The 21,429-nt window shown below is 37.8% G+C and overlaps 2 protein-coding genes and 1 pseudogene across 2 annotated transcripts; 2 read left to right on the top strand and 1 right to left on the bottom strand.

Moving 5' to 3' along the window:
- The first annotated feature begins 1,608 nt into the window (after positions 1-1,608).
- Positions 1,609-2,559, top strand: LOC141417677 (olfactory receptor 8B8). Its single transcript, XM_074056932.1, has one exon. The coding sequence runs from the start codon at positions 1,609-1,611 to the stop codon at positions 2,557-2,559; it is 951 nt and encodes a 316-aa protein (XP_073913033.1).
- Positions 2,560-4,401: 1,842 nt separating this feature from the next.
- LOC141418474 (histone H3.3A-like) lies at positions 4,402-6,719 on the bottom strand (annotated as a pseudogene).
- A 12,133-nt stretch (positions 6,720-18,852) lies between these two features.
- On the top strand, positions 18,853-19,799 carry LOC109680704 (olfactory receptor 8B4-like). Its single transcript, XM_020155422.2, is given in 2 exon segments — positions 18,853-19,462; positions 19,465-19,799. Coding segments are annotated over 2 exon segments (945 nt in total).
- Positions 19,800-21,429: the final 1,630 nt, after the last annotated feature.

Below are 21,429 nucleotides of genomic sequence, written 5' to 3'. Positions count from 1 at the left end.
TAGGTATTTGGTTTTCTTTGAGGCTATTGTAAATGGAATTGTTTTCACACATTCTTTTTCCGTTTGCTCATTGTTAGTGTATAGAAATGCTAATGATTTTTCTATGTTGATTTTATATCCTGCTACCTTGCTATAGCTATTGATGATGTCTAGAAGCTTCTGAGTAGAGTTTTTTGGGTCTTTAAGGTATAGGATCATGTCGTCTGCAAATAGGGATATTTTGACAGTTTCTTTACCTATTTGTATTCCTTTTATTCCTTCTTCTTGCCTAATTGCTCTGGCTAGGAATTCCAGTACTATGTATAACTTATTTTTAAAACATTGTCAAAGCCTTGAGGGCAAGGACCCTACTTTTCATATTTCATTATCTCCCACAAGGAGATATTCAAAGCAATTTTTACTACCAAATTTGGAGAAAATGGACCTAGGTTTAATGTGAAATAAGTAATTTAACACCTGGGGAATTACTTCATCTCTAAAATGGAGATGATAAAATACAGTGCACAGGATTAGAGGGAAAATTACAATGAAGCATTGCATTAAAATTGGAATTGGATCCTGGCATGCCACAGTAAGTATATAATGCCAGAACAGAAATTGTGAGTATACATTAAGTGCTCAATACATGGTAAATAAATGTTGCACAATTCTTTGCATATTGCTGAATACATGTTAATAGAACAAATAGTTTTATGTTTCTAAAAGCCCATTCAAATATTATCAAGGGCATAAGCAAAAAACAACAACAAAAGGCTCTCTTTTTAAAGTTAGTATCTAGGGCTGAACCCCTAGGGGAACCTCTGAGTTTCTGCATCTAATCAGGTCCCTAGAATAAAACTAAACCCAGAATAAACTGCTCAGTCTCCTTGCAGGATAGAGAAGAGCCTCAGAGAAAAGTTCCACTCAGATATCTGCTCTCTAGCTCAGGTAAGGTCTGAGCCCGCCTAGGGGCTCTTACTCCTCAACCAGAAGAAAGGGTAAAGGAGTCTGTGCTTAGACCTTCATCTGCATCAACACCACACCCTTTAATATGTGGATAAGTGTTGGACCAAAAAATACAGCACTGAAGCTTCAGGAAGAAGGAAGGTGAGTAAATGAATGTTGGTGGATGGTTTGAACTATTCCTAAGCCCATCATCTTGGGTTCTAAAGATCTGAGGAAATCTATCTCTCCCTTCTTCTCTGTCTAGGGTGGTCATGAGGTGGATACTCCTGGCACAGTTGGACTGGCCCCAGCCTCTGAGAAAACTTTTCTCAGAGATTGGCCCATTTTTGTACGCTTGAGCAAAAACTGAAGTTAGAAGGGCACAACAGAGACCAAATTGAACAGTCTCCTCAAGGTCTCCTTAGGGTCCTCTTTCCCAGCCATGCCTATGAGAGGAAGGTGGTAGGTGCATTCTCCAGTGGGTGCTGCAGAGGCAGAGTCACTGGAGCCATGAGAACTGCAACGCAGCATCAGGAAAGGCCCCTCTGCTGAAGTTCAAAATCTCTGTGCACATCCAGTTCTCAAGAATGAGGGAGGTGACTTGGAAGGCAGCAGTGGTCTCTCTCTTCTCTTTCCCTTCCCCCAGCCCCACTCTTAATGATTCTTTCCCCTTGTCCTTACAGAATGCCTAAATTGAGAATGGCAGCTGAGAATTCCTCCTCTGTGACAGAGTTCATCCTCGCAGGCTTAACGGACCAGCCAGGACTCCGGATCCCCCTCTTTTCCCTGTTTCTAGGCTTCTACATGGTCACTGTGGTGGGGAATCTGGGCTTGATCACCCTGATAAAGCTGAACTCTCACCTGCACACCCCCATGTACTTCTTCCTCTTCAATTTGTCCCTTATAGACTTCTGCTATTCCACTGTAATCACCCCCAAAATGCTGATGAGTTTTGTCTCAAAGAAGAATATCATCTCCTACCCTGAGTGTATGGCTCAGCTCTTCTTCTTTCTTTTCTTTGTCGTCTCCGAGTCCTTCATCCTGTCAGCAATGGCATATGACCGCTGTGTTGCCATCTGTAACCCTCTGGTGTACACAGTCACCATGTCTCCCCAAGTGTGTTTACTCCTTTTGTTGGGTGTTTATGTGATGGGATTTACTGGGGCCATGGCCCACACAGCATGCATGGTAAGGCTGACTTTCTGTGCCAACAACCTTGTCAACCATTACATGTGTGACATCCTTCCCCTTCTTGAGCGCTCTTGTACAAGCACCTATGTGAATGAACTGGTGGTCTTCATTGTTGTGGGCATTGATATTGGCGTGCCCACAGTCACCATCTTCATTTCTTATTCTCTCATCCTGTCCAGCATCCTCCTCATTCGCTCCACTGAGGGCAGGTCCAAAGCCTTCAGCACCTGCAGCTCCCACATCATAGCAGTTTCTCTTTTTTTTGGGTCAGGGGCATTCATGTATCTTAAACCATCTTCTCTTTTACCTATGAACCAAGGGAAAGTGTCCTCCTTGTTCTACACCATTGTGGTGCCCATGCTCAACCCATTAATCTACAGTTTGAGGAATAAAGATGTTAAAGTTGCTCTGAAAAAAACCTTGAGCAAAACTTCATTCTCCTAAGAAAGAGGAAATGCTTGGGAAAGACACTTTTTTCTACCAATAGATGATTCAGACTCCATGGGATACACAGAAAAAATTTTAAATCATTTTCAAACACATTCATCTTCCTCCTTTGGAGGGGACCTTCAATTTAAGAAGATTCTTAAAACTACAAAATGCTTACATTTAGTGGGTCTTGAGGATCATCTAAATCAGGTCCCCCATATTTTTAAAAATAAATACAGGCTTATGACTCTTCCTGGGGGTCAGCTCTCAGCATAGCAGTGACTAGAAAATAGACTCCGTTTCTCATACTGGTTGCTTTCCATTATGGCTCACTTTCTTCCTCTTTCAGGCCTTTGGGGGGAAAAAAACATGTGAGCTCGCCTAGGATGTTAAAATCAGGTTCTGTCTAGAGAAATTTCATGTAACTTTTCAAGCGCTAATTTTAAATAGCACATTTTTGCAAGAAGGTAGGAGGTATGGGTTTTTATTAAGATGATCTTGGCTAGATGACCACAGAAGTTCTAGAAGCATTTTGCAGGGTGCGGGGGAGGACCCAGAGAGCAGCAAGCAAGCATGCTGCCACCTGGGATAGTGGTGTGGAGCTTCAGGAACTTGTACTTTCAGGGATTTGGTGATGATAATGAGTTTAAGAAATTACGAAGATGTCAAGATTCCCAAGGGCAGAATTTGGAAATGATTTTACACACATTAATTTCTTTGTCTTCAAATTGTGCTTTTAAAGCTAGAGTAGAGAGGGCTACAGCTCATGGCCATCAGCTATGTATCTGGAGAATATTTTAGTACCATAGAACTCCTTGTGTTATAAGTCTTAATCAGGTTAGCCCCAGAAAGCAGCAATCAGCAGAGGAAATGCCAACCAAATATTCTAGGCACTGCATGCAGCACAGATGATGGGTACCTTCTTGGAGCAACTTTCTGTGCTTTTACACCTCTCTGCAAGTATTGGAAGGAATTCCCAAATGAGCTTCCTTTCCTTCTTGGTTCTTTTTTGAGGGTTAGGCCAAAGGCAGCTTCAACATAGAAAATCAGGGAGACAAAGTGGAGTGACATGGTGACATTTATTCCCAGACTTTCACCCAGTTAGGGTTAAGTGGCAGGAACTGATTTCTCCATTCCCTACTGGGTTACAGTAACTGCTTTCTCTCTCTTGCTACTTCCTTCCAAGGGGTCATAATGTCTCCCTGCTGTTGCTATCCCAGAGAGCTTGATCATCTCTCTCAACCAACATTCTGCTTACACCTGTGGAGATAGTTCCTGTATTATATTTTTCCATCACTTTGTTTAACTGGATCACCTGTTTTCTGTTGGAACTCTGACACACCTCCAAGTAAAGGGTGAATGCTTTGGTATACCTCAGATTCATAAATCCACAAGTTAATGGTACTGTGTAAAAGGAGGTAGAGCTAACTTTTGGTTTAAAAGAAAATCATAAATCGTAAACATTTTTGTGAAGTAACGATATATGGAATACTATGAAACTGCTTTGATCTAGGAGGCTGTATTTAGAAAAATTGTCTTTATTTGAAAAAATATTTGGATACTTGTATAATTTTGCCCTCTGGGATGATGCCAATCAATAATAGTTAATTGAAAACAAAGAGCATGGATAGATGAACCATGTAGAATTCAGGTGATTGGGGCAGGGACAGGGACAGAGCAACATAAATATTCAGAAAGAACAGAGACTAGGGAGTTGGAAGGCAGGATGGGGTTTGAATTCTAGCTTCTACCCAGCAAGTTACTTCATGTTTCTAAGAAACATTCATCTTTAATCTTTTTCCAGAGTAATTAAGAGAATTTAAAAGCCAGACACTCAGTAAAAATTGTTTTTATCCCTTATAGATCCTTTTTTCTAGTGTCAAGACTTTCACTTTTATTGTTCGGGCTTGGACAATTGCTTTCTCTTTCTGGGCCCATCTTAATTATATAAAAAAAGATTATGTTATACCAGGTTTTTCTGTATTCCATCTATAACATATACCCACTTGTATATTTACTATATATTACATGTTTTCTGTATACTGAACAATTCTGTCCTCCCGAAATTCATATTAAAATCATGGTATTTAGAGGGGGAGTCTTTGAGAGGTATTAACAGTCATGAGAATGGAGCCCTCATAAATGAGATTAGTGCACTTATGAAAGAGGTCTGAAGAGACTCAGCAAGAAGGTGCTGTCTGTAAATGGGATCTCTGAAGTGGGGTATTATATCTATAGATTACTTGACCTTTGACTTCCCCAGCATTCAGAGCTGTGAGAAAGTAATTTCTGTTGTATACTAGCCACCCAGTATATGGTTTTCATTCTAATAGCCTAACTAATGTTTATGATATTTAGAATTATTACCCAAGAATAACCAGGGAAAGGACATCTTCTTTTATAACAGGTTTCTGGTTCTCCTAACTCATCTCCAGGATTTTGTTAGTCATTGTATGGGTGTGTGTGCACCTGTACATTCATACACATACAAAATCTTTTCCTTGTTTTCAAATTCATGAGAAACTGACTTAAAATGTCCCTATTGATGAAATTTAATTTAAGAGGAAGGAGTTAGGGGTTATTACCAGGATGAATAAATGAATACAAAAGATGAAAATGTGCATATGAAAGGTCATGGTTATGAAAACAGAGGTGGAGGGAAAGGAAAACTCTGAAAACAAGGGAGTCTGTCCTGGCTGTGAAAGTGTGCATCCCAAGAAAGTGTGCATTCTTGCTAGATACTCTTCTTTCTCACTTCTCACTCACAGCAAGAATTTCTTTTATTTTGTCGTCTTTTACCTCTGACTTGATTTTCATGATGGCATCAGATTTCATCATATGGATGTATTCTATGTAATTAATAATTTCTTACTAATGCACATTAGGTTATTTCTATTTTTCCACATTCAGTACACCTTTGAGTTTTTCCCCTATTTAGGATACATTCCTGGACAGAGAATTACTGAATTGCACAAGATTCTTGAATTTTATTGCAAAATTCCTTCTGGAGAGTTGATGTCAACCTGTATTCTCACTAGGAGAATAAAGGTAAAATATATGGATAATGCACTCTGGGGAAGATTTTGTACTAGTATGGGTGCCATTCAGGGGAATTTATTGCCTTGATTTTGGTGGTGTTAGTATATATATAATAGTCTTCACATCTTTTTTCCCCTCTTCTTTATTCATCTTTATACCACCTGCTTTGTGGTATCTGGGTGAGTAAAGAAAGAAAATAAAGAGAGCAAAACCAAAAATGTTTTTTTTTCTTACTTTTCCTTCCTTACATAGTCTTGCTGTTTCTCAAGTGGATTTTTCTTTTTCAAGTTATAATCATTTTTATTGAAAAGGACCCTGACTGCATTTATTTATCAATTCCAGTACCTTAATAGATATCCAACAAGTCATTAACATTCAGAAACATGCATCGTGGAAGCAAGAAAAATCACCCATCCCTTCTGCATATTAGCAACTTGTCACTCCTGAGCCACAATGCTCATCACTGAGATCTGTGAATAGTCATTTTTTGCATTTGTCTTGAGTGAAAGATGGAATGACTTAAGTACAAATGCAACATACTATAAACAATTTCTTACAAAAAAGTCACAAATTAAACCAAAGTATTTTACAGAATTTACTACAAAATGCCATAAAAACTGCCTTCACAAAGGGGGAGAAATGACCCAAGCAATGTATGCATATGTGAATAAATGAATAAAAAAAATTAAAAAAACCCAAAAAACAAACAAAAAAAAAAAAACTGCCTTCACTTCAGCTCTCTCTCCCTGCATCCGGCAAGCCAACTGGATGTCTTTGGGCATGACGGAAACTCTTGGCGTGGATAGCACACAGCTTAGTATCTTCAAACAACCCCACCAGGGTATGCTTCACTAGCCTGATGCACACCAATGGCGGCACTCTGAAACCTCAGGTCGGTTTTGAAATCCTGGGCGATCTCATTCACCAACCTCTGCAAAGTCAGTCTCGGGATGAGACGCTCTGTGGACTTCGGGAAGGATCGACCTCTCCAAGAGCCAAGGTCAAGGTGTGTAGCAATGAGGCTTGCTCACCCCGCCAGCAGAGGGAACGCTTTTCCTGGCAGCTTTAGTGGCCAGCTGTTTGCGGAGGGCTTACCTACCAGCGGACTTCAGAGCAGTCTGCTTGGTTCTGGCCATTTTCTCTCACCCAAAGCTGAAGTCTTTGGCAGATTCTCTGACCACAGCAGCACAGCTGTTGCCCAATGAAGAGCCGCAATTGCTGGGCAAGTAAACGATGCTCCTCAAAGGGATGACCAAACAGTTCTGCCTCAAGTGGCTTTTTTCTTGATTGTTCATTTAATCCTAGGAGGACGAGATTCTCTGGAACCTTTCCCTTTGTGCTCATACATTGTGAGGTATCTTTCTAGAACATCTTTCTCCTTTCTCTTTAGTTTTGATGTCCCTTTCTGTGTTCTCACAACACCTAGCTCTTAAATCTGAAGCACGGGTCCAGAGATAGAACCACTGCTTGCCTTCTTTTCCAGATCCATCCTCACCACATTTAGACTTTCAGTTTTGTGCAGTGTCCCTGTTGCCTGTTTTGATATATAACTCATCCCTAGAATAATCCTAGCACTTGTAGGATGGGGACTTAACAAATATTTATTGGATGTAAGAATGGAGTACCTTTAGGTTTGGAAGCTGACTTTTTACTAAAGTGGCTTTCCTGTTCTTATTTTCCTGGCAACACAGCCTTCCTTCAATTCATATAAGGATGTATATTTGAACCCAATATTTTGTCACTCTTACCCCCTGGCTATATACTCCTTCTTTACTTGTGATGCCCAACTTTAAAGTCATGCTTCCTGGTGGCTGAAGTAGAAACCTGATCCTCAGATAAATAAGCACCATTCTACTTCTTCTCATGATAAAATGTGTAGCATTAGATAAAATATTTAGACTTTAAATGCCTGTCCAATTGAACACAGGAATAAAGGATATTTTATAACATTAAAACAATTGGTCATTCTTTTCTCATTCTCCATTTTAGCTAATAGCCCAGAGATAACACAGTGAAGAAAAATATGTACAACAACAAAATATATATCACTTATGTGTGCTGCTCTCATTTTTCCAGTTTCCCTGCTTGAATCCTTATTCTCAAAAGATAAATATGCTTAGAAAAAAAGGCATCAATATCATAGCATGATTCATCTTTGTTGACTCTCAGGGCACAGAACTTCTCTCTCAGAACAAAACTTCACTTTTTTCTCTCACGGATGTGCATTGTATTCTCTTAGAATTGCTTCTAAGAGATATTTGATAATATAGAGGTCTTTGTAACCTTGTCAGTTGCTTAGTAATTTTATTGGGGATGATCTTTACTTTTCCCTTTGCAATTGAAAGTAAATTGCAGCAAGATATTTTGAGACTGAACAAAATGTCTTGCTTGGTTTCAAACTTTCACACCCAAGTTTTATCGTCTGTTGATGATTTTTGCCTAAGTCAATTATTACTCTGATGACTGAAAAACATAGGTTTTTTTTTTTTTAACTCCATCAACCTTTATTCTGCCAGGAAGAGTCTTTTCTCATTCATTCATTCATCATTATGAACTCAAACATTCCAGTTTTATACAATGGATTGTGATTCATTGTTGTCAGAGTTTACTTTGATGTTCAATTTGTCCCTTATTTGACTGATATGAGCTTTTGCACATTGGTTTCTAGGTCCTTTTATCATAGCTCTAATATATCAGATTTGGGACATTTTATTTCTTTCTGGAAAAATGGCAAAGTTCAGGCCCATTCTGTTCTGTTTAGAGATTTTTGGAAGTAAGATATATGTGCTCCTGTATTTAATATGGTTCTGCAACTAAGAATTTAATGGGAAATAGCCATATTTGTAAAGTGCCCATTTGGATATTTGTCTTCTCTGGGTGTATGCAATTGACATAATTGCTGGTTTTGTTTTGTTCTGGTGGTACTGATGGGCTAGTGCTTTACCACTTGCCCAAAACCTCTAGCCCTATAATTGTCCTGTGTGAGTGGGCCAATATTCTGTGGCCCAAAGCTGATCACTCTTAAGTGTCATTTGTGGTCTTCTTCTCACCACTTTTTAATTTGCTCACAATGCAGCTTCCTCAGGTTCCTGTCGGAACCAAATAAAAGGAAGAAATAGGCCAGAGATGATAGGAAAATAAAAACTCTGAGATGCTTGGCCACACAATTTGGTTGAAAATGGTTTCATGTGGTCTTCTTAAAGATATGACCACTTGTTCCTTTTGTTCCCTTCATGCCGCACTTTTGCAATGATCTTCACATTCCTCTCTTTTAACTTTCTTGACTACCATGATTTGAGGATGAAAGTGGATGTGTTGACAATTTCAGGCACTCATGGTTTTCAAACTGTGTCCTATGAACTTTACATACATGTTCTCCTTTAGTCATTTATACAATTGTATGAGGTAATTATCCTTATTTTATAGGTGGACAAACCAAGACTTAAAGAAGTGATGGAATTTTCCTGAGATTGCACAGATAATGAGTGGTAGAATGAAGAATTGGATTTAGATTGTATAACTCTAGAGCCCACACTCTTCACACTAGCTGCTTTCCAGAAGGCTCAATATGGGTGTGTAAGAAATAGCACATGTGAGGCATATATATTCACCTTGTACAGGGTCCAAGTTCTTGCTGTCTTAAGTCCCTACATTTACTCTCATTTGGAAACAATTTGCCAAAAACATATGTCATGAGAAAGACACTATTTTTTTCTCCTTTTTAAAGAAACTGAACTAATAGGGTCACTTATATGCATGAAACCTGCTGAGCTATTGTTATATGGATTTCATAGCAATATATTTAGAAGATGTTTATTTAAGATTTAGACTCAGTTTCAGCCAGGTGATCTAACACATGCAGGGAGCTTAATGCCTGGCAGATACAGAAGGTGCTAAATACATGTTGAACAAATCCCTAGTGAGACCTTAAAATACTGAAATTATGCAGTGTTTATTTCTAATTTAATTTTTAAAAATCATTTTTCTTCAATTTGCAAAAGCAATGCTATATAGTAGGAATATATAAGATAAGGATTGTGCAGAGAGAAGCAAAAATTTTAAAAGGAAAAGCTTCCCAGTTCTACTACCTAAAGATTATTACTCTTGGCATTTTGGCTTATGTTCTTTCAGAATATTTTTCTGTGTATATATGTTCAGTTAGAACACCATAGACTAGTTTGAAAAACTATATATACACATACAAGATATGACCATATTAAGTACCATTTTGCAATTTTATTTTTATTCTGTAAACATTTAAGTGTGATTAAATTAAATACATATTAAAATCATGATTTTGAATGGTTACATTGTATTTAAAGCTCTAAGGGCAGTGGAATGATGCAAAAGCTTTCTATTTGCTACATGGAATGATAGTATTGTTTTGTTCTTTTCAAATGGCTTTTCAGTAATCATGTGTTCATCTGATGGTCCTAAATACCTTTTCTAAATTCTTGTGTAGTACATGCTGACCTCAAACTCAGGTTTCTTCTGCCTTCCTAGAGCTGGGATTACAGATATACACCATTACAACCATTTCTCCTTTTCTAAATTCTAAGTTTTTCTTTTGATTTATCAGTGGATGTCAAATTCTGTGTTTTCCACCTTGGTTCAGGTTTCTGGTCTCCAGTCCCATCGTTCTCATTTCCAAAAGGCTAAAGACAAGTCTAGTGATGGCAGCACTCTCTCATCTTGCTTACCACTGACTACAGTAAAGTACAACAAATTGTAACAATCTATTTGAGCTCAAGTGGAATCTAGTCTTACTCATGTTTCACTTTAGTTTTCCTGCAGGAGTTGGAGCTGTTATGGCTCAGCAAGTAAATAAAGAAGCAATTCTTTCTCTTCCCCCATATCCTTCCCATTCCTCCCTGAGAGAAGCGTGTTTGATAAGACTGATAAGAAATTGGAGAATGAATTTGTGCATCAGCATGGCAAAGTCCCTACCTACCGTGACACCTTCCTATTTTCTATTTAGGTTAGACACATTCTCAGGAGCCTCCTTTCTCTCTTTCTTTGTAAGAAAGATCAACAGCTCAGTTTAGACCTGGATTCACAAATTTAATCTGTGGCGTGAAATGAGGGAATGACAGAGTCCTATTTTAGATGCACATCCATGCTGACACTTCTAATCTACTTTATCATCAATACAGCTATGTGTATGTGTGTGAGATACTGGGGTTTTGAACTCAGGGCCTCATGCTTGCAAGGCAGGTATGCTACCTCTTAGTGTTGACACCATCCCTAAAGCTATTTTTTTAAATTTATTTTTCATGTTATTCTGCTCCTGCGTGTAATTTCTCAATTGATTCTGGACTCAATGAGGGAGGAGGAAAAGTTAATTATTATCATTAACCCAGTACAACAATATCCCTCCTCTCTCTTCAATGTATAAAAATGATGTGATTCTCAGTATCATTTACCATTCCCCAGATTTGCAGTGGCTTTTATTTTCCTTTGTGACTTTTTACATTTCCTTTTGTGGTTTTGTATGCTCTGAATGTCCTGATTTTCTCTGCTGTTAATCTACTTGTTATTCAAGACTAATAGCAATACATTTCTAAAACTATATGATAAAACAGATTGTGCATTTCCATAGTAACAAAGTAATAACTGGAGACTGCTTCTGAATAAAGAGCTAGCATAAAACAACTAAATCAAAGACACTTTCTATTATAGCCTGTAAAGATTATTTAAGAATAAAATTATATTAAAAAGCTGAATAAGAAAAATTCAAATGTTTAAAAAGGTGTGCAAAAAGCCATTCTAGATATTGATATTTTTAAAAGGTGTGCAAAAAACTATGCTAAGCATTAATTTTAAAAGGTTTGCAAAAAGTTATTCTAGGTATTGTTCTCAAAACCAATAAAGTGAATATATAGTACATACAAAAACAGAACATTATTCTGATATTGAGAAATTTCAATGTACACTTGCCATTTAAATATCAATAAAATTAGTTATTGAGTCATTATTTTCCTTAGATATTAAAAAATCCTCTTTTTGTATTTTATTTTGATACAACTGTTATTCTATTTAAGAAGTAGGCCAGATAACTCATTATGTGAAATTTTCTTTAGCCAACAAAGGAGCTTATATTCATTCTACTTAGTAGCATAATTTTTCTTATTAAATAAAAAGGAATCATGGAAGAATTGACGGTTTTGGAAACTGTTGTGAGGGTATGAAGAATAGGGTATGAAGAATAGCAGTCTTTGTAATCTAGGATACTTGTTCATTTTATTCTCCAAACCACATCCAAAATTTTCCCAGGAAGGAGAAAAATCACTCAGAACAGAGCAAAACTTCAAGGGAGCTTTGTTACACCCTCTCACCTTTCACCTTTTTTGGCAGAGCTGAGGATCAAACCCAGGGCTTTATGCATACTAAGCAAGCACTCTATCATTGAGCTACAGTCCAGTGAGACATGGTCTCATCTTGTACCTAAGGAAGGCCTCAAACTCCAGGTCTTCCTACCTCTGCTTCTTGAGGACTGAGATTACAGCTGTGTATTACCAAGCCCGACTGTCATACTCTTTGTTTTATTATTGTTGTACTGGGATACATTGTGACATTTATAAAAGTTCTTGCAATATATCAGTTGAACTCACCCTCTGTCATTCTCCTTTATCCGCCTCTGAACCCCATTCCTGAAATAGTTTCAGTAGTTCTCATTTTTCCATTCTCATATGTGAGTGCATGTATTTCCAACATATTTACCCTCTTGCACCCTTTTCTAATATCTTTCCCCTCCCACTGGTACCTACCCCTAGATAGGACCTGTTTTACTTTCCTGTCCTCCATTTTTTTAAAAAAAGACATTTTACTGTGACATTTTCATGTATATATGATTGTATCCCAGATTGGTTTATCCTCTCTATTTTTATACTTTCTACATTAGTCCTCTTATTGTGATTTCAACAGGTTTAAAAATTCTATATTTATTCTTGCAAAGAAAGCATATCAACCATATTCACCTTCTTAACTTACTTCTTTTATTCTCCCTCTCTCATTAGTGACCTCCCCTTAGCATGACTTGTTTTTCATAATATTGATGAATTTGTACTGTCTATATTCCACATATGAGAGAAAATGTGATTTTTGAACCTGATTAACTTCACTTAAGATGATGTTCTCCGATTCTATCCATTTACCAGCAAACAACAAAATTTCATTCTTCTTTACAACAAAATTTCATTCTTATTTATGGCTGAATAAAATTTCTTTGGATATGAATACCACATTTTCTTAATGCATTCATCAATTGTGGGGCATCTTGGCTGTTTCCATAGCTTAGCTGTTGTGAATAAGGCTGCAATAAACATGGGTGTGCAGGTATCTTTATTGTTCTGTACCCCTTTTTGAAGTGGTTTGGGTGTGTGTCTCCTCTGATCACCAGAATATGGGCTAGTTGCTGCAGTCTGGAATGTTTCAGAGTCTACCCATGACTGGTTTAATCTCAGTCCCTATTGCACCAGTCAGGGATCATAGCTGCAAAGAGTAGAGGTTGACTCTGGTTAATTTAACAGAAAAGGATCTAACTGGCAAGAAATGGGGGAAGTTCACAGAATTTTAGAAGAGGCTAGGAACCAGCAATTGGAATCAGGCAGGATGGGGAAGCAAGGTGATAGAATTGCAGCCAAGTTACTCTCCAGAGCTGTCTGGTTAAGCTGGGTTGGTTGTTCCTGTTGGTACCACCAGCACCTGACATTTGTTATTGAGGGGTGGTTTGTTTTTTCTTTGTCTTTGTCAAAATACAATATAAATGGCTCCTGTGTGTCACTTGCGTCACCCTCAGCTATCAGATGACTGCACACAGGTCTGATACTCTTTGGGATCTGTCACAGAAGAATTTGGAATCTGGATCCAACAAAACTCATTTGAGGGTACATTCTTCACACATGAAGGCATACAAAAGCTGGGCAGTTGCAAACAGTAACTTTTATCTCTTTACTTTAAATTTTTGAAACTGAATTTCACTTTCTTAGGCCTTTTGAGACTTTTAAGACTCAATAGGGCTCTTAAATAGTTTTATATGGTATTCCATTACCTCTCCCTGGCATACTTCTCATATTTTTAATTAGTTATATGTAAATACCTATTTCCTAGGTTTCTTCACCCGGATTACATGTTTCAATTGCAGAAGCGGTATATATCTTGAGTTTTGCCTTAGTTTTAGAGCAGAGGAAGGAGCCTGAATTGAGTTAAATGTTCTGTATATACGCAGTTTCCCTTCAGTATCCTTGGTGTCTGGTTCCAGAACTGCTAGCAAAATCAGCCAGTGCTCATCTCTTATATAAAATGGCATGTTATTTAAATATACACCTACACACATCCTCCAGTTACTTTATACCATCCCTAGATTACTTATAATACCTAATAAAATGTCAGTGTTAAGTAAATGGCTGTTATACATGTGCAGTACAGATGCAAGTTTTTCAAATATTTTTGAGCCACTTTTGGTTGAATCTGCTGATACAGAATGCACAGATATGGAAGATTTATTTATCTGTTGGACCTTCTTATTTCTACATTTCTTCTGTTTCTAATTAATGGTGTTCTCTGCCTTCTGCTGATTTCTAGAGAACTTCTTCAGATTTACCCTCCGATTTACTTATGCTCTCTTCTCTTATTGTGCATGAAAAGACTGTTTAACATATTTAGAGTTCCTATTTAACAATCCAATTTTCATTTCTAAATGTTCCACTTGATTCTTTAAATTTTTGATTTTTTCAATTTTGATGCTTCCTTTATTTTACATTCAATCTCTATTTTTAAAAATATACCAAATATATTTGTTTTGTATGCTGTCTCAGGCACACATAATGATTTTGCAAGTATGGTTAGAAATATATTTGTGTTTTGTCATTCATGGTGATCTTCAGTCATGGTGGCTTGTTTTGTGTTTGTTTAGTGAGCTCATGATCTTTGGATATTTATCTGGGAAATGCAACTCATTAAACCTAAACTCACAGTTCCCTGGGAATCCACTAGTTCCCCAAAGGCCAAGTCCTGGTTTAGTGCTTGTCCAGTACAGATTGGTACTTTATTTTTTTCTCTTTTGCTTTTGCAGAGTTTTACTTAGTTTCCAGATCACACATGAAAATGGAGGATTTTTATATTTCATCCATAATTTTTAACTTTGTTTTCTCAGAAGAAATTTTTCTGAAGATAAAACTTGAGGTATTGCTGAAAATAGCTGCCCTTAATAAATATATGTTGAATGATTAATAAGTTGACTTCCACAGTAATGAACAGAGATCATTTTTTATCTTCCATTTCTGGGCCATTGCTACACCTCTGCTAAACTATGATTCAAAATAAGAATATGCAGTGGGTCAGACATTAACTGTACTAAAAAAATGTCTATTTGTTTAGTAAAAATAAACCTCAAAAACATCACTCAAGCCTAGAGCTGGAAAGACACTTTCTGGTCAGTGAGGGAGGATTGGACCAAGTAGTAAAGAATTGCATTGTCCATTCCCTTGAGTATTTTTTCCTGATATTCACTCATTAGTATGCACATCTAAAAATATTCCTGCCTTCTATAATGCCAAGAAAATGACCATAAACTTGTGCTCTGTTTTGAGATGAGGCCAGAGTGTTGCAAAGATGACTGTCCTGAAGGCTAGGGATGATGGAGAGAAATGAGTGTAGGGAGAGGGAAGGAGGGAGGAAGGGAGGGAGAGAAGTGGGAGGGAGAGATAGATAGATAAATAGATAGATAGATAGATACAGAGCTAGAGCTAGAGATAGATAGACAGTAAAAATTGTATTATTTTGTTTTGTATCTCATCTTGGATGTCACATAGCATCAGTTCTGATTGGTTAAAGAAGCTTCAAAACCCCATAAAGGCAAAGATAGGGAAGAAGGATTCCATTTATTGACTGGGGGAAGGTTAGCCCCTCTATCCAAGAGCATGTGGGTTGCAAACTGTACATTTGTGAGTGAGTGTGTGGTGTGTGTATGTTGATTTGGCCATTTTTTGAAAATACAATCTGCCACATGCATACACTTTCTATAGCTGTTATAAACATAATATTATATTAGAAAACATCCAGCATAATGCCAACGACTTTATACTTGCTCCATATGCATTAGTTTTCTTTTCTCTTGTTTTCCTACTTTTATATAAGAAAAATATAACAAGTTCTTATTTTAAGGGACACAACATAGATGAGAAATAAAAAGTGTTATTTTTCTTGCATATTCTACTATTCTGAGTTGTCAGGTCAGTAGATACCCATTTTTCAAATGAGGGAATTATGGCTCAAAGATGTTCAGTAATTTTAGTCTTAAACTAGTTTGGTAAGATGATTTTTATGCTTTGTCCTCCACTTATGCTTTAAATAAACTTTTGTTCAAGTATGAAATAAAGATACATACTTCATGATATTTTTTACTAACTAGATGCAACTGTTTTACCAGTACCCTATCAGAACCAGAACAGTACCAGAAAACTTAGAACACCTTTCACTTTCCTTTCTGGTCACTTGTCTCTCACTTTTAAGGCCAAGATTACTTTTCTTGTTTTTAATACTTTATATATGTGTGTATTAGTCAGTTTTATCATTGCTGTGACCAAACACCTGACAGAAACAATTTAAGGAAAGAAAATTTATTTTAATATGCAGTTCCAGAGGGTCAAATTCATGTTCACTTGGCTGTGTTTCTGGGCCCATGGTGAGACCGAACATCGTGGCAACTGGCACGTGCAGAACAGAGGTTGTTCACCTCACGGTGGACAGGAAGCAGAGAGAGAGGAAGATATTCTGGGGGTCAGGTATCACCTTCAAAGTCAGACCCCAGTGACATACTTCTTCCAGCTAAGCCACACCTTCTACAGTTTCCACCACCTCCCAAAATAGTTCCACCAGCTGGGACCAAGTATTCCGTACATGAGCCTGTGGAGGGGTAATTATCATTCAAGTCATTACCACAGGGAATCATAAAATATGTACTTGTTTACACTTTGTTTCTTCTGCTCCATAATAGATTGACTAGCCATATTTATGTCATTAACTTTCATGGCTAAATGGAATTTTATTTTAATAATATCTCACTATCTAATATCCAGTCTACAGTTGGTTGACACATAGGTTGCTTTCAGTTGTGGGCTAATATGTACTCTGTTGCTATGGACATTCTCTGGCAAGCTTTTAGGTCAATCGATGTTCTCATTTTGTTGAGTATACACTCAGTAGTGGTATGCTGTTTGAACCAGCTTTTATATACATTCATAATTATATATATTTATGTATATATTATATATATTTATGAAATAATGTGAACCAATTTATTATACCCACATACAATGATATGCAACATTGTATTGTACTAATTTTATTCCTGGTAAGATGTACTTTGTCTTCTCTTATTTTTCCTTTACCATCTATTTTAGGCAGGCAGTTAGGGTTTATATTTCTTTGCTTTCCCATTTTTGGCTAAGATAAATCAAAAGCAGCTTGTAATTTATACCCTGCCCATTTTTAAAACCAAGGGCCACTGAAGAGATAGAATTGGCTGTTCAGTAACAGTAGGGTCAGGTAAAGAGGTCTTTGAAGGTAAAGAAGGTGACAGAGACTCTGACAGAAGGGGGTTGGAAGTCAGTGAATCTAAGAGATGGCAGTGGCCACAGGGCCTGAATATCTGTTCATGCTATGTTTAGTAGGGTGACCACAAAATATGTAATCTAAATCCAGATACTTTTGAGAGTGAAAGGACATGCTAGTAATAATCATAGAGGGATAATGAGTGTCATTCAGGACTATTCCAGACAAACTGGGGAGATTTTCAACAACTTTAGAAAAAAATTGTAAATGCTGATGTTCACATGTATTCTTAGAATACTCATGTAGCAGTTCATATGAAGAGAAGCTTTCTTATCTGAAGAATGACAGGATCAAATCCTCAGTTTCATTCCTTTTTATACCTGGATCCTTCACATCTATAGAGTAAATCCATGCTAGGTGTGTGTGCTTCTTTGCATGTATATTGTGATATTTAAACCTCCTCATGTATAGTCAAAACTTGCTTGTGACCTTTAGTACAGCTAAGAGTAGGTTGTGTTTGTGGTGGTGATGTTTCACTATTCTCAGCAATTCATGGCCCTGGAAGCATTTTGTATGAGGTACTCTCTGAGTAGCTATACTCCTGATCTAAATTCTTTTTATTTATGTATTTGGTCCTCCTCCCAAAGGTCTTTATGAAATCTTTAAATGGTAGAAAATAAGTTTGGGGTCATTCTTTCTTACAGTCAAGCTTAGGATCCAAAAAACAGAGGAAAAATGAACCTCCAAACTCAGGACTAAGTGACACAAAATCCCTAGAGTAATGGGGAAGTTTAAGTAGAATATCTGCTTCCCAAGATAGACATCTAATGCAGGCTATAAACAAAGACAGTGCAGTTTCTTCCCTGTGGGGACAGATATCAGAGAAATTCCTAGGGGAATCTTGTCTAATCAGGTCCCTGAGATGGCCAAGCAGCTTAATTCTCTATGATGTGTCAGCTGGGATTCTGGTGAAAAAGGTTGTTAGTTTGTTCTGAAATTGATAGTACATCTGGGAAAATCTACAAACAGAAATCTTGATCTATTCATTTAGTGCCTTAGAGAATTTGGGTTAGTAAAAGCTGTGACTCCCAGTATCAAGGGAAGCAGAAGAGGTAACATTTAAGACTGTCTGCTTTATGCTGTAGCAGTGCTGTCTTCTAAATCCATGTCTATGGGCTCTGGGAAACATTGATTCTTCCCTTGTTCTCAACACTGATTCTGAGGTGAGGAGGACTGTGGGATTTAGAGAAAGAAGCCCCTTATACAAGCCAGTAGGGGACACTCTTAGCTTTTGACTTGGGTTTCTCTCTAGGTGGGAACCCAGTATGTGGTTGGGACTGGGATGAAGAGAATGGGAGGACACAACAGAAGTATGAGCACTCCTATCTCACAGTCTGAGTACTCTTGGCTCTTGGAGTGTCTTTCTGAGAGTCTTTGGTTAGACATTGAGGTATGCTGCCTCATCATCTCTCAAGTGGGGACAGAATTCTTGCTTCCTGTATTAATAGACTAGCTTAGAGATATGATCATCCCAAGGGAGCTGGAGCTGAGACACTGCCACAGTGACTCTGTCAACAGCTTAGGATAGGGAGAGGCATAGATGAGGAAACAAAGAAAAGAGGACATCCATGTACTGACTTCTGTTTTAGAGCTTTCTTGCATTGTTCATGCTTGTGACTGCCATCACTGTGTGTGTTTTGTTCCCTGTTTCCCCAGATGACTTGCCAGAAGAGAATGACTCTGAGAAACAGTTCCTCAGTCACTGAGTTTATCCTTGTGGGACTGTCAGAACATCCAGGGCTCCAGTTCCCCCTCTTCATCTTGTTCTTATGTATCTATGTGTTCACTGTGGCGGGCAACTTGGGTTTGATGACCTTAATTGGGTTGAGTTCTAGCCTTCATACCCCAATGTACTTTTTCCTCTTCAACTTGTCCTTTATAGATTTCTGTTATTCCTGTGTGTTTATCCCCAAAATGTTGAATGATTTTGTGTCAGACAATATTATCTCTTATGTAGGATGCCTGACTCAACTATTTTTCTTTTGTTTCTTTGTCAATTCTGAGTGCTATGTTTTGGTATCAATGGCCTACGATCGCTATGTGGCCCTCTGTAGCTCTCTGATGTATGCAGTCACCATGTCCCCTCAGGTCTGCTCTCTACTGATGTTTGCTTCATATGTGATAGGGTTTGCTGGGGCTGTGGCCCATACTGGAAGCATGCTGAGACTACCTTTCTGTGATTGTAACATCATCCACCACTACCTTTGCGAAGTTCTCCCCCTCCCGCAACTCTCCTGCACCAGCACTAAGGTCAATGAGCTGTGTTTTCTATTGTTGTTGGAATTGTCATCATGGTATCCAGTGTCAGCATCTTCATTTCTTATGCTTTGATTCTCTCCAACATTCTTCGGATTCCTTCTTCCAAAGGCAGGTCCAAAGCCTTTGGCACGTGTGGCTCTCATATAATTGCTATTGTTCTGTTTTTTGGGTCAGGGACATTCACCTATTTAACAACCTCTTTTCCTGGATTTACAGAACAGGGCAAGTTTGCCTCAGTCTTTTACACCAATGTGGTTCCCATGTTTAACCCTTTGATCTACAGTTTGAGGAACAAAGATGTTAAGTTTGCTTTAGATAAAACCTTGAAGAGCATACTCTTCTGACGGATCTGTTATCATTGGCAATTCATTCCCAGCAAGCATGATACTCAGGTAACTGTTTATCTACTGAAGGAGGAATTTTAATCTTTTTTTCCCCAAATAAGGCCTTCCCTCTACTTTTAAGAATCAGAAATTTCAAGCCAGACATGGTGGTTCGTGACTGTAATTCCAGCATTTGGGAAGTTGAGGCAGGAGGATCATGAGTTTGAGGCTATCCTGGACTACATAGTGAGATCTTGTTTCCATAATCTAAAAAACATTTTAAAAATCAGCAGTCTCTTGCCTGCACTCTCCTTGAGTATTATACATTTTTGTATCACTTTTCATACAACTTAGATTCTACTAAGTGCCTGGTACTTACTGTATTCTGTATTAGACCCAGCCAATGAATAACTTGAGACTTCATGTCTTCACTTTTTTCAAGGTAGGCTAAATGGTTTGTCTAAGCAAGGACATTTCCAGTGGGAAGAAGGGGCACATGGTGGTATGAGGGCCCAGGAACATTTTTTTCTTCAGTTATATGACCAGTCTTACTAAAGATCAAAGGTAGATTCTTTCATGTCACAGGTAACATAATCTCCCAACTCTTAGGCTGCTTAGCCAGGAAGATCATAAATCTTCCTTTTCATGTACATAAAAAAGGTCTCACCCGATAACTTGACATGGGCTGAAATATAAAGATAAATCAAAACCCAAATCTTTTACTTCAAAGTTTGAAATTTTCTGAGCCTTGGGACAACAACTGCCAGTAGGCAAAATCTTCTACTTTAGCCAGTTTCTTAGGCTCTGGGGATTTAAGCTGAAAGGAAGAACAACTTCCATGGATTTGCATGATTATGTGAAATACTACCTCCATCCCATCCTGGAAACACTGTGCACAATATGGAGCTTTGGCACTTTTAGGAAGTATCTTTTATTTTTGAGGGGGAGTGGATTTTTTTATTTTTTTGCTATGTAGCCCAGGATGGCCTCATACTCATACTCATGATTCTTCTACATGCTTGGATTATAAACTACAATACTTGGCCCTTTTAAAATTTTTAAAGTGGATTTAGATGTTACCATTCTGTGTGTGTGTGTGTGTGTGTGTGTGTGTGTGTAAGTTATAGATAACCACTTAAAGAATTAGAAAAAAACTGGAGTTGTATTACACTTCTCACTCTCAGGGAGGCTGGAGTGCATCTTCCTTTTGAGTACCTAAGATAATTTTGTATCATTCTGTTAAAGATTCTGCTGTTCTATATATTGATGAGCTCACCTTTTGAAAAATACACCATCATGACCACTCTGGATCTATTAAGGAAGGTGAACATAGGGCCAGCCTTGCTCATGTGGAGCGCTGGAGTGGAGAGTTCACACTGTGGGCAGAAGGATAGGCACTCTCTAAACAAAGGGTAGAATTTTGGGTGTTCTTGAGGAGACTGTCTTGAAGATTATTTGATTCTTTTCTTCTGTACATGGGGAAAGTTATATAAAGTACCACATCTATATCTTCTACTTTGCTTCTATCCATCTCTTCCATAAAAATGGACAGTTGCTAGTGCAAGAGACAAAGCAATGAAGAGAAGTAAGTCCTCTTTCGCATTGTCTCTCCATTGATGTGGAACAAAAACCACTATTATACTGAGAAGAG

Source organism: Castor canadensis, chromosome 2 (assembly GCF_047511655.1).
Source record: "Castor canadensis chromosome 2, mCasCan1.hap1v2, whole genome shotgun sequence".
NCBI lineage: Eukaryota > Metazoa > Chordata > Mammalia > Rodentia > Castoridae > Castor > Castor canadensis.
The sequence above is the reverse complement of the archived record's forward strand: the minus strand, read 5'-3'. Positions and strand labels throughout refer to the sequence as shown.